Below are 13686 nucleotides of genomic sequence, written 5' to 3'. Positions count from 1 at the left end.
AAGTAGAACTGGGGTAAAAATCTGGGAATTAAAAAATACGAGAGGGTTTCCCAGTACTCGTATTTTCAAATTTCCTTTTATCCATTGATGGCTGCAGGGCAGTAAGGTCTGCTCTGCGTACCTCTAATCTTGGAGTTTAGAGAATTGTTTTCTTTTTTTCTTTCTTTTCTGTTTTTTTCTAAGTCCTACTCTTCACAAGGAAGCCAGAAGTGTGACAGGAAGGTGTAATTTTTAATTTACACCAGAGTCTTGCAAATAATGACTTTTCACACCCTGCTATTGCCGCTTAGCCTAGGGGAGGAGTTCCGTGGCTACTGTTGTTGTGGCGAATTCAATCCACCACTGTAATTCAGAAAGATGTCCTTCTGTATTTAACCCTTGTTTTCAATTTTGCAACTTGGCGTTTGTGAATACTTATGAGCATGTGGCTTGTTACTGTGAAGTCTACTTGTTTTCTAGGAAACGATTTTTGAAGGCTGCTTTCTTTTCAGTTTGTCAAATATGAAAGATAAACCTGTTTTCCCTTCCACCATTTTAACTGTGATGTTGGAAATTGTAACTTATTTAAATTCACAAAAGTGAAAAATACAATCAAATCTATTTTGAGAACTTCTAGCAAGAAAATTTAAATCCATGATCTAATAAATATTATCTTTTCTTATGATTCCATTTCTCTAAGAGTAGCTTTTTCTTCTCTCTTTAGAGAAGAGTCAGTATCTTACTATACAAGTAAATCTATATCATTTAGATTGAAAGATGAAATTGAAAGTAATGTTAAAAGATTAAAATGTTTTGTCTTTTCAGTTTCTCCCTAGTCAATTAAAAGTAATTTAGATTGAATTATAAACAACAGGAAGGAGCTGCTTAAGGGAAATAAGAAAAATTATTGAAATCGGTATACTTATTTTAAGTTTCCTAAATGGTTGCAGAATAGTGCATGCAAAAATAACTGAATAGTTAGAGAATGTGTCTTGCAAACTCTATGTACATTTCTTTCACTTACAATTATTAACATATTTAACTATTTTCCCATGTTCTGCCCAACTAAATTTTTAGAAACAGTTTTCAATGTACTAGTTTTTCCTAGTTATCTTACCAATCAATCTTGTTCAATAAAGTTCTAGAACTGAATGGAATATTTTAGAGGATTACTGGAAGGAAGGAAAGAAACATTCTCAGATTCTCCTGAGAAATTTGTCTCCTGTTTCCTCCTCTGGCTAAACTGAAGCAATCAGAAGCAGCTAGAAGCTCTTTCTCTTAGCTGGGGAGTAGTAAGGGGTTAAGGAGTCTTGGTTTACTAAGTATCTCTCTCAGGCTTTTATCTCATCCTTCCTCCCTTCCTCCCCTGCCCACCCCTTTTGTAAATGTCAACCACTTCCTGATGAGCCTAGTAGTGGTGAATTTCACACCTTTCTTTTCTTTGTGAAGAAACCTGGGTGTTAATGGTACAGGATTGGGTACCATCCGTATGTCTCTGGCTGTCTGTAAGCAAAGCTGAGGGATGCCTGTGGAAAAAAAGTAGGAGAAGGTGAAGAAATTTGAGAAATGAGACTAGGAAATAGGTTCAAATCGGTCTCATTTTTAAAAAAGAGTATTTGTTTTACTAGCAACTTTTAGATGTGTGTTCAGAAAATAGTTATTTTAAAGAAGCTTAGTATTGAGAGTCTAAAAGAGTCTGACAAAGGAAGGAGCTAAGATTAGACAGCTGATTGGTTAAAAAAATAATAAAAGAACAAGAATCAGAAAGAAAAACTGAAGAATCCTTCTCTGACCTTTTGTTCTTCAGGTGTTTTCACAGGATACAACAATGGAAACTTGGTCAGTCGAACAGGTCTGCAGTTGGTTGGTGGAGAAAAACTTAGGAGAGCTAGTTCATAGGTTTCAAGGTGAGTAGTTTACACTTTCAAAAAATGTTAATTTGAGCAGCCTAAGTATTGAGTGTCCTGTCTTATTGACAATTACGTTGGTTGCCTAGTGCGTGTGAACATGGATGTGGAATTGCTCCGTGGGAGAACTTGCATTTCTTTACTGACTGACAGAGTTTGCATTTGACCTAGCATCCACAGGAGAGTATAATGTCTCAAAAAGAACTCAAATAAAATAAAGTCTTAAGAGTTATTTAAAATATGTAGGTGATATATGCATTTGATAGTGCTTTTGTCCTTAAATAACGCAGCATGTGTTCTGTGCAGTGTTGGATTTACAGGTGTTGAATATTGCGTGGGAGGTACTATTAAGAATAATTTCCCCAAGAAGACTTTTTTCCTTATAAAAACAATGCCTATTAGAAAGAGTAAGAAGGGAGGACGTGTCAATGTGGAAGTAAAAAGTTTTTATTATGACTCCATGTTCTGGTACTTTCTTAGGAGCAGACATCGATTTGGAATTATGCAATATCAGTGTTCTGTCTTTGTCGAAGCTACAGATAATTTTCTAACTGCAGAGGACAAATTTAGATGATCCTTTTAACACCAGAAATAATTTTGCCTGCTCAGAGTGCTGTGTTTTAATGTTGTACCACACAGGCATAAAGAGATTTTTTTTTTCTTTTTCCCAGAGGAAGAAATAAGTGGGGCTGCTCTTCTAGCACTTAATGATCGGATGATCCAACAACTGGTGAAGAAAATTGGACACCAGGCTGTTCTGATGGATTTAATTAAAAAATATAAGCAGGAGAATCAAGGACCGAAGTCTCTTGGAAGCCCTAGAGAAACAACCCTGGTCACGCAAGCAGAAGCAGCCCCAGAGTAAGTCTGTTGGTGAATGGCCTTATTTTTGATGCTATGCTTTCCAGACGATGGCTATAGCTTGGCATTTGGAGTTTAAACCTCTTGGAAAATTGTGACCATTTTCAGCTGGATTGTGTATACAGTATGTCTAATATCTGCATAAAGGACACTTCTTGCAAATTTTTATGAATCAAAGTATACATATTTTTAGTGCACCACTTTTTAAGCACTGACTCCAGTTGCTAGGGACGTCTTATATGCTGGGAGTTCGCGTATAGAAAACTCTGTAAAAAGTGGTTGAAATGTACGTATAACACAAATAGAAATGCACTTCTGCAGCTTAAGTCTTAAAATCAGGGTCTGAGAAAAGCATCCTTTTCTACTCCTTTGCTTTCCCAAAACTATTTATGTATTTATTTATTTGCCAAGGATTCCTTCCAGTGACTAATTTATATTCTCCTCTAGAGGCCTTCACAAAATAATTTGCTAAAGACTCTTGTCTCGTGGGTTTTCCAAGTTCTCAAGAGTACTCTTGGAATACTGAAAGCTATGACAGCATCCCACAGAAATCATGTCGAAAAATTTGTGGTGCTTTGTGGTTTAGGGATGTTTTTATTTGTTTGGGTTTTTTTTTTTTTTTATCACTGACTTCTGCCATGAAAAGAACTGATAACAGAAATTACAAAATTAAAATTTTCACTTTATAAATCTATGCCCCAGGATTGTTTCAGGCATTTTGACTTAGTTTTTCCATATTTGAGGCTTTTTGCAAGGCTTCGAAGGTTAAATAATTACTGCAGACCAATTATTCGTTAATTTTTAAAATAAGATTATGATGTTTGATGAAATCCATTCTATGTTTTTGCTTTAGTTTTTTCAGATTGTATCTGTAATAATGTACATTTCTGCCCTGCTCTTTGTTAAGCAATACAACGTTAGAGAGACCTGGCTCAAGTAATTTGACTTCTAGAATAATTGGATATTTGGGACATGGAGGGGAACAGGTAGGCTTGAAGGGATGGTCCACGAGTGATCTGGAGATTCTATCTCTGATTTATTTGGAATATTTCTCCTAAACATTTTGGCATATCTATGCGAAAGCATGTTCTTCAGTATGTCTTTTGATGAAATTCTCATTTCATGCTTTCACTTCTTTCCAGCAAAGGGAGGGTATGAACCTCAAATAGAAGTAATTTCCCAGCATTCTTGGATGAGTCGGACTCTTGAGCTGGAAGTTCTCTACAGTTGACTGGAATCTTGATATTGCCTTAGGCACAGCTTGGAAGAAAACAGACAGCCTTGTTTTCACTGTAAATCAGTTTATAATGTTCTCTAGTAAATGAGAACTAGCTGGACTGCCAGGAAATCTGGGCTTCATTCCTGGTTCTACCACTGACTTTGATTGATTATATTAAATGTTGACATTCCTGTTGCTTCTTCTGTGGTTGTGAAAAGTAATACAGTGCCTAACTCCATGTTAATTCACACTGATGTTAGGAGTATCATAATCTTTGAGAAAATCTCCCTCTTTCTCCCAGACCAAAATAGTCTTGTGTTCAATATGAAGCTTTGCTAACCATGTTAAGAAAGCCATTTTCAAATATAGCCAAGATTTGAACAGTGGTGGTCCAGGGATTTATGAGCGGGGGCGATCCACTCTACCTAGGACGTAGCTGACCCACTTTAAGGATTGTGTTGTCTTGTGTTCAGGTTAAATTATTCAGGTGCAAAACCACAACTGCAGGTGGTTACATTTGGTTAAAATGTTTACTGACTACATTTGCTTATTGTCAAATATATTGCCACTTAAAAAATGTATTGTCACATGGGAATCATGTGACAGTAGAAGGCATGAGAATATGCGATTCAATTAAACTCTTTTAGAAAGTGTTTAACAAAGAAAGGAAACTTGGAGTGGTCGGAAGAACTCTGAAGCTAGATATCAAAGCACTTGATTTCAAATCCCTGTTCTGATATTAACTACTCATATAACCTTGGGGATTTGCTTGACTTTTCTTAATGTCATCTGTAGAATGAAGTGGGGAGAATAAATGATGCTTAGACCCCTTCTAAAGAGTCTGTAATGGCATTCTAGATCAGAGACTGCAGATGGGTTTCAACTTGAGCGCAAATTTTATTTAATGGCTAATGGTTGCCTGGTATGTTATTTTAAAACAATCTGGAGGCCACATCTGGACAGGATGTTTAGCATCCTATTCAGACTTAGGCGAATGATAGGCATATGTAATAGGTAGGAGCATTTGCTTTTTGGTTGTTGTTCTTATTGAAGCTGGTAGAAAAATCACTGGACAGGAAGCTGGAAAACTGAGGTCAACTCCTGGCAAGGCTACCGAGTAGCCTGTGGTGGTGAGAAAGTTGCTTTCCCTTCTGGGCTTCAGTGACGTCACTTAGAAAATGAGGGAGTCGGTGGAGTGTGGTTCTAGGATCATGAAATTTCACAGATAATAAAAGATCTCCCGAAATGGAAGGAAGTGGAGAAGGGGATCTGACATAGAGTTAACTTTTTTTTTCCCCAAATAAGAAGATTAACCAGTAAAAGTACATTCTATTATCACCATCGTTTCACAAAGGAAAGGATTATCTTGACACCTTTTATAAATATGACTCATTGGTGAAAACAACATTGCCAACTGGCTACGGGCTACTTCCTGGCATGTATGAACTGAGCAAGATGATCCCAGAGGGTCCTCTTTTCACTTCTCTTAGTCGTGACTCTAATGTGGACCTTGGAAGTGAACAGAGATCATAGTGTTTACTATGGGTTGACCTCTACCCTCAGAGTCACCATGAGATAATGGTTGTGGCTCCTGCAGAGTAAGCTCTGAACCACGTCTTCTTTCTTAGTGGCAGGGATGAACAGTCCTCTGGTCCGGACAACCGTGGGCAGCAGACACCATCTTTCTATCCAGCCAAAACTCTTGATAATGGACTAATTGACCAAAGAGTACTGAAGCAGAGGTGGGTCGCCAACTTCTAAACATTTTAAAGCCAAACGATAATATTTGTGTTCATTTTTTATAAGATTTCATGTGTTTAAATGTATTTCTAAGTGGAGCCTTTTTGTTTCCCTGGAAGGGAATTTTTTGATTAAGTGATGAAGATATTTGGTAAAAGTTGTAGGTTATATTTTCTGATTTTTGTATTGGAAAAGTCAAGTTTTGAGGTTATATTATGTATTTTTCAAGTACACGTTGTTAAGGAAAAAGGATTTTCCTGTCATAAACTGTCCTGGGTGATTGGCAGTAGTCAAAAAGATGGAATTTATTCACTGAATAATGTCCTATAAAATATGGCTTCTGTGGAGTCTTGGTTTTTGTTTTGGATTTTGTGGTGGTTGTTTTAACCTGACTGTTTCTGATGGTGGCACATTTCCTTATATTCCTACACTGGATTTTATGTGGTATAGTATTTCAATATATGGGCTACAGTGGAACAAAGGGAAGCTGTAGACCCAGAGAACCAGACCCAGGAAGGCAGCACTGGGACAAAGTCCTGAGGGCGACTGTAGGTAAGTTGTGGTACCAGAGTCACAGCAGCCTATATAACATTTCCCAGCCTCCCGGCCTGTGCACTTCCTGCATTGCTCATGATGCCTATTGTTTGCAGCTGCTGATGGGCAAATACTTTTCCTTATATGCACTGTCACTGAAAGGAGAGATGTCAGCCCACATGGGAGAATGATCAGGCAATAGTCAAGCCAGGGTGCGGTCCTTTATAGTTTTCACAAACCCTTTACCTTCTTATCTCATTTAGTCCACACAGCAGACCCTCAAGGTGGGCATTATTCTCTCTTTTTTGTAAATGAATAAAACTGAGATTTAGAGAAGTCAAGGGGCTTCTAGCTAGTTTTCCTGAGTGGGCTGTTCTCACCTCGGCACAGGCTCTACTGCTGTCAGGGTGGGAACTCAGGGGATGGACGGAGGGCAGCAGACTCAGACCCTGGCCGCCAGCCCCAGCAGCCCTGCGAGTGCAGGGAAAAGCTTCACCTTTGATCAGAAGCTCTTGCAAAATGGGCTTTGGTTCTGGGCTGTCCTCTCTGTTCTCTTTCCTTCTCCACCGCTTCAACCTCATGCCCTGGCTCCAAGGCACAAAGACCTCAGCTGCTAGCGATATCCCAGTGTTAGGACCCACCGTACCCTATGCCGCTGGCTCCTGTCTGGGGCGGTGAACAAGAAGGTAGAAGGCGATGTCCTAGGTGAGACTTTGTCCGCATGGTCTTCCTGGTCTGAACTATGGTTCGGAAAATGTAAGTATGTTTTCATGGTGGCTTCATTCCTCTCCTTTCTGCTCACGGGTGCTTGTTGACTCCAAGTGCTTTCCTTCGATGTGGCTCCAAGAGCATGGAGTAAACCATGAGTTCTCAACTACCCCTTCCATCATGAAGCTTCCAAAAGCAGCAAGTCCTTCTCTAAAGGTCCAGGTGTGAGTAGACACAGGAAAAGCGATGATTAGTCCCAGTGGTCCAACCCTAGTACCACTGTGAATCAGTATCCCAATCTGCAAAATGGGAACCATAACAATAATACTTTCCTCACGGGGCTCTTGTGAGGACCATTATTTAAAAATAGATAAAGGCTGCCAGGTGCTAAGAACAGTGGAATCACATGGAAAGGCTCAGTGTGCCTCCATTTGCACAGCACTGTTCCGGTGAGTAGTCCGTTTTCCTTAGGGCTCCTTTCCTCTCCCTGCTTGCTGCCACGGGGAGAGGGGATGCAAGCTTCCATCGGTTCTCTAGGTCTTTCCTCTTCTCCAAGCCCTCTGGTGATATTGCATGCTCATTACGGTCCTGTAATATCAGCAGGGCAGGGTTATTATTTTCACATGGCTGGTCAAAGGAACAGCCCTGGGCTTCACGGTATTGGTGGCAAGGAGGAGAAAAAACCAGAACTTAGAAATGGAGAGAAACAGGAGGGTTTGGAAACCAGAGCCGATACTCCCGTATCTTTCTCTCTAATCATAATCTATATGACCATCTGTGGCCCAGCACTATCCACAAGCACCTCAGAGCTAAACATGTCCAAAATGAACTCGGATCCCCTGCCTTGGTATATGCTTAGGTGTAAGAAACACAAATCCGCCAAAACTAACAAGACAAGGGCGTTTATTGTAAGGAAAGCATTTTGCAGCCTGCAAGGGCAAAACTCACATGCTCCCTGGGCCTGGAGGGACCATGCTGGAAAGCTGGAGGTGAAGCTGTCCCTCCTTCTCTCGTGGAGCCACGTGATGACCGTCTCTGTCTCCTCCCTGCCTCCCTCGTCTGCCTCATTCCCTTGCTTCTCCCTCTGAGGACAGATTTATCCTATTACTCATGGCTGCCCTGCCCGTTCGGACTGGCTGGCATACAACTGCCTGGTCATAGCACTGACTCCAAAAGAAATTCTCCCTGAAAACGGCCCAGGTCGTCCCAGCCAACCGACTCCGTCTTTTGGTGTTACTCAGTCCACTGTGTGGGGAAGAGATGCTAAGGGGTCCAGTGTGGATCAGGTGTCCCCTCCCGGGCAATCAGCTGTGTGTGGGCAGGGGTGGATAAGTACAAGGCAGGGGTGCGGATTTTAAATATTTTCGCTCTGGCCTGCCCTTTATCTGGGGCTGTGGATTGGGGTGAGACAGAAGATTCTTTCCTCTCCGTGTCCCATCTCTTGTTCCATCATCCAGCTATGTGTGTTAAAAGCCTTGGAGCCACCCTTGGTCCCTTCCTCCTGTGCATCTGCCTAGGGTGCTAGTGGTTCAATGGGTGTTGATTTAGGGTCTATTGCGTGGCTTTTGTGTCAGACCGTGCTGTTCCCTTTCCTTACCTACCTGCTCATCCTTGAAGATTCCGCCCCAAATCTCTCTTTCAAAAGCCCCTCCGTTGGTATTTCAGGCCAGGCGAGCAGGCTTCTTCTGTGTGTAGTATCCGTATGTATCGCTTACTTTACTTGTGAAACTGAATAACGGAATTGATCACTTTAAAGTCCATATCCCCCCATTAGACTGGAGGCACCGCCTGGACAAAGATGATGTCTTTTTTATCATTGTAAACAGAGCCTTTGGCACAGTCCCTGGCACACAGAGGCTAAATAGGAGTTCTTAAAATGAACCGAGAATGTGTGATTCAGTGAGAGACTGAATATACCTTCATGGGGCAGGATAAATATTTGAATAGCATCAATTTCTTTTTAGACCTTTTGATACAATTCATACTAACTACGCTAACTTTGAAACAGAATTAAACTCCAGGAGTTTATAAGCCACTCACACACAACAGGCTGGAAAGCTGGTGGCATTTGGCTACAAGGCCATCATGACGCCAACTACTTTCAAGAGGTCGGGACGGATGCTGGGACAAGTGCTGGCTTTGGGCTCTTACATGCCTGGCTTGGAGTCCTGTGCTGTCCACTTGCTCGCCAGGTGGTCTCTGCACAAGGTGGGATGGGGACATCCAGCTGCCTATGTAGTACTTGAGGTCCGAATGAGATAACATGTTAAAGAATCTGGCAGCTGTTACCGCTCTATACAAGGTGACATTGATCTTGTAATATTTTTTCCTATTTTCCCTAAAATGAACACGTGCTTTCCATCCAGATTATTTGCAGACAAGAAGAGAAGGAAGGCTGGTCGCCTGACTTCGGCTCTTGATACGTCTCTAGTAGGGATGTATGTGTCCCGGTGGATGAATTTCGTGCCCCAAGGAAACGCTAGCTGTGACATGATGCAGTTTTCTTCCGTGATAGGTGATGCCATGCTCTTTTCTGAGTTGCTTACATGCCGTTTCTTGATGGAAGCATTATAAGGCCCCACCCTCCACATTTGTTGGTGATCCTTTGGAAAGATTTTTTTTGCAATGCCGTTCCGTGTTTTTCATCTACACTGTTTGAAATTCTTTGCTTCCCCTTTAGTACCTAATAAGGCATGAAATCAGATAAACAGGTAGAAGTTTCCTAAATGTTACTTTAAAACACTTTGCTTGAACTTTAAATAGACGTGTGCAGATGTTTTGCGTCTGCCTTTGGGCATAATTATAAATTAGCCATGGTTTCACGCATGCTTAAAAATTATTTTGATGATTTTTTTCCTTGATCTGGCTACTGCTATGAAATATTGTAGAACGATCTTCCCCATCTGCCTATTCTCAGTGAGGCAAATGTCAGTGGGTCCACACTTGATGTATTATTTGTAGGCACTGTCACACACGCAGCTCAGATGGGGGCACACAATTGTGTATGCATCCTCTCTAGCATGTGATAAAGAGAAGATTCGATGAAGTGCGCCAACCTGGTTACGGGTCCATTAGTACAAGTTCCAGTTAGACGTGGGATTGCTCTTCTCGCTTCCTACACATCTTCGTCCTCTACAGGCCCAGAGCTCTGGGGGCGGGGAGGGGGTCAGGGACCATCCTGATTGACCTTTGCAGTGCCTGGCACAGAGCAGATGATCAACATGAAGAAACAGATGTATTAAGCGTTTTATGTGGTCTCATCTTAATTGAATCAAATATATGTGACCATGTTGGAGAATGAAAGAGCCTTGTAGGACGTTGGGACAAGATGTGATGTCTTGAGATCCACTGCTGCTACATGGTGGCTCGATCACAGCTGTATGAGGCAGACAGAGTGGGAGGGGTAAGTGGAGCTATTAGACTAGGACGCCAACTCTGCTATTGGCCAGAGTTGGTAAGTCTGGAGAGGCAGGGTAAGCAAGTAGTTAAGAGTTTAGTTTTAAACCCTGGTTCTGCTGTTTACCAGCTGAATAACCTTGGTCAAGTTATATGACCTTACAGGACCTCAATTTCTCATCTGTAAAATAAATAGAAGAATGAGTTAATATGTGAAAAATGCTTGGGTCTGGCATATGGAAGGAGCTCATAAATTTTAGTTATTGTTTTGTTATCAGGCTAGGCACCAAGGCACAAGGTCCAAAGAGACTCACAAAATTCTGGTGTTGGTTCTAACAAGGGGCTCCGAAGCAGAAGCAACAGGTCTCCAGCAGGAAGTGCAGGTAACAGCAGTGTCTGGAAACCTTCCCAGGGCTCAGGGTCCAGGCAAGAAGGGGATATGCTTCAGTCCTCCCAGAAGGCCTGTGATATCAGATTGATGTTGCCTTAGAAAACAATGAGAAAACACATTCTGTGAATGAGTATGTGCCACAAGAGGAGGAGAGGGGGCTTACAAGAACCTGAGCTGAGAAACCCAGTAACCACTGAGAGGGGCATCATGGACAACACAGGTGGTAAATTGTCACATTCAGATGCTGAATCCCCAGTCAGTGGAAAACAAGGATTCCTCAGAGTGAAATGCAGGCTACCACTGACTCCCACCCAACGTGTCTGTAGAACACTCATATCTAAGGGTTCCAAGTTTGGGAAGTATTACATTCTAACTTGGTTCCTTGACTGGAGATTCCCAGTCCATTAACATGGTAAAGGCTACAAGGAGTCCCACAGCAAGAAAACCCATTTAACGCTGTTTGACTCGGAACTCTTTTTTTGAGTAACATTTATTAATTTTACAGAAAACACCTTAGGAAATATTGACCTGAAGATTTCTTACCTAAGTCAGGATTCACTCATTCATTCCATCCGTAGATATGTACTGAGTGCTTACTTCTGTGCCGGGCACAGCTGCAGGCACTGAGCATGTAGTCATGAGCAAAGCAGGCCTCCACCTCACAGAGCTCACATTCTAATGGGGAGAAAAATAACAAATAAATAGGACATTACCTTATAGTTTTGTTTAAGTGCCGTAAAGACAAATAGCACACACACACAAAAGAGGGGGAGATAAAGAGTGATTGGCGTGTATATGTGCATGTGTGTTAGTGTACAAGAGGATTCTATTTCAGATGGGGTTTCCAGGGGAGTTCTTCGACTTTGACTAGGTGACATTTGAGCAGAGATCCAAATGTAGTGAGGAATATTGGCTCACTAAGCTAGAACCGAAATTTCCTTCAGTGGGGGATATCTGTGGACCCAGCCAAATAGAAGTTGCAGAGTCAGGGAAAATTGGGCTCATATGACTGATAAATTACTCTCTGACTCCTGCCCATTCCCATTAAATCTAATATGAAGGCTTTAGAGAGATCCAAGGTAAACTTGATTTCTAATCTATTTTTCTAATCTATTTTCTTTTGTTCAGTCCAAAAGTTACTGAATATACACCATGAGCAAGGTATTATTTAGACAGTGGGGGGGAAGCAATTTAGCCCTTGCCTAGGTGAACTCAGAGTCTGGTAGACAAGATGGATATGTAAGCTAATAACTGCAATATTGAGAAAGATACCCAGAAATAGAAATGCACGGGGTATGGGAATAGCACGGAAGAGGGAGAAGTAAGACGTTTCAGGGAAGTGAGTGTGGAGAAGGCTCTGCAGGAAGGCTTCACAAAAGCTGAGGGAGGATTTTGAATGATGGTTGGAAATTCGTCTGAAGGAAAAGGGGGCAGGAGAGGAAAAGGACATTCACAGCGAAGCGAACAGCATGTGCAAAGGCACAAACACCTGGAACGGCCTAGGAGACTCTTTGGAGTAAGTATCTTTGGAAGATGAGAGATCGAGGCAGAGAAGAAGGAGTTGCTGGACGTGGTGAGAGATGCTGTCAGAGGTGAGGAGGCTCCGTGTTCCGCCAGTGAGCAGGGCAGCTTCTTCACTCTGACTAGACCCGGGATTCCCCTAGGGGACTTCAACAAAAAATATCAGTGCCCTAGACCGGTGCTTCTCAAACTCGAATATAATTGAAAATCATCCAGAAATCTTGTTAAAATGCGGATTCTGATTTAGTAGGTCAGGAGTGGGACTTGAGATTCAGCATTTCTAACAGGCCCCCAGGTAATGCCAGTGCTGTTCTAGGACTACTGTTTGAGTAGCAAGGCACTGGACCAGCAAGAATTTCTGGGGGTGTACGATAAACCGAATGTTACGCCCCTCCAAAATTCATGTGTTGAAACCCGAGTCCCAGTGTGATGGCATTTGCAGGGAGGTCTTTTGGGAGGTAATTTTGTCCTGAGGGTAGAGCCCTCGTGAATGTGATTAGTGTCCTTATAAGAAGAGGTCAGAGAGCTACCTAGCTCTTTCTGCCATGTGAGGACACAGCAAGATGATAGCCTTCTGTAAACCGGGAAGAGGGCGCTCACCAAGAACCCAACCATGCCCGCAGCCTGATCACAGACTTCCAGCCTCCAGAACAGAGAAATAAATATTTGTTATGTAAGCCATCTAGTCTATGGTAATTTGCCATAGAACCTGAACTTTGACAGGGTGGGACCTATGCATCAGTATTTTTAAAAGTTCCACAAATAATCCTAATGTGTAAGGAGAGTTGAGAACCACTGCTGTAGCTTGTGGGGAAGTTTCATAGCTTATCATGTAGTAGTGATATAGAGAATGGATTGGAGAAAAATGAGAAGAGGAAGAAGATCCTCAAGATGTTAGACCGAAGTTCAAGCAAGAGATGATGAGGGTCTAAGCCAAGACAGTGGTAATGGGCATGAAAAGGATATTTAAGTATGAAATCAACAGGACTGAGCGGCATGGTAGTGTTGTGGTTAGGTTCACACACTCTGCTTCGGCGGCCCAGGTTCAGATCCTGGGCATGGACCTTCATGCTGATCATCAAACCATGCTGTGGAAGAATCTCACATATAAAATAGAGGAAGATTGGCACAGATCTCAGCTCAGGGCCAATCTTCCTCACCAAAATAAATAAATAAATAAATACGACTTGATTAATTAATGGTGGAGTAGGGGAAGAAAAATCCTTGCTAAGTGGTAAGTTTTCTCCTGTATTTCCAGCTTGAGTAACTGGGTGATGGTGGTGCCATCATCCAAAACAAGAAAACAAATATCAGGATAGCGTTGTGAAGGAGATGACCAATATGTATTCAGTAGAATTCAGTGGGATAAAAAAAATAGATTCTGATAAACCTAGGGAATCTTCTCACTACTTTGCATATTAACATTCCGT

General features: G+C 41.8%; 1 protein-coding gene across 4 annotated transcripts in view; it reads left to right on the top strand.

Annotated features, from left to right (window-relative positions):
• The first annotated feature begins 1373 nt into the window (after positions 1-1373).
• The window catches only part of SAMD3 (sterile alpha motif domain containing 3), a 52600-nt gene continuing 40287 nt past the window's right edge, over positions 1374-13686 (top strand). For 2 of the 4 annotated variants that reach the window (XM_070223808.1, XM_014734870.3), the window contains exons 1-4: positions 1374-1528; positions 1787-1886; positions 2558-2747; positions 5595-5708. In XM_070223808.1, the coding sequence (XP_070079909.1) occupies positions 1808-1886; positions 2558-2747; positions 5595-5708 (383 nt within the window). In that variant the 5' untranslated portion in view covers positions 1374-1528; positions 1787-1807. The remainder of the gene's footprint in view (positions 1529-1786; positions 1887-2557; positions 2748-5594; positions 5709-13686) is intronic. The other 2 variants (XM_070223809.1, XM_070223807.1) reach the window with 2 other exon arrangements.

Source organism: Equus caballus, chromosome 10 (genome assembly GCF_041296265.1).
Source record: "Equus caballus isolate H_3958 breed thoroughbred chromosome 10, TB-T2T, whole genome shotgun sequence".
Classification (NCBI taxonomy): domain Eukaryota; kingdom Metazoa; phylum Chordata; class Mammalia; order Perissodactyla; family Equidae; genus Equus; species Equus caballus.
The sequence above is the reverse complement of the archived record's forward strand: the minus strand, read 5'-3'. Positions and strand labels throughout refer to the sequence as shown.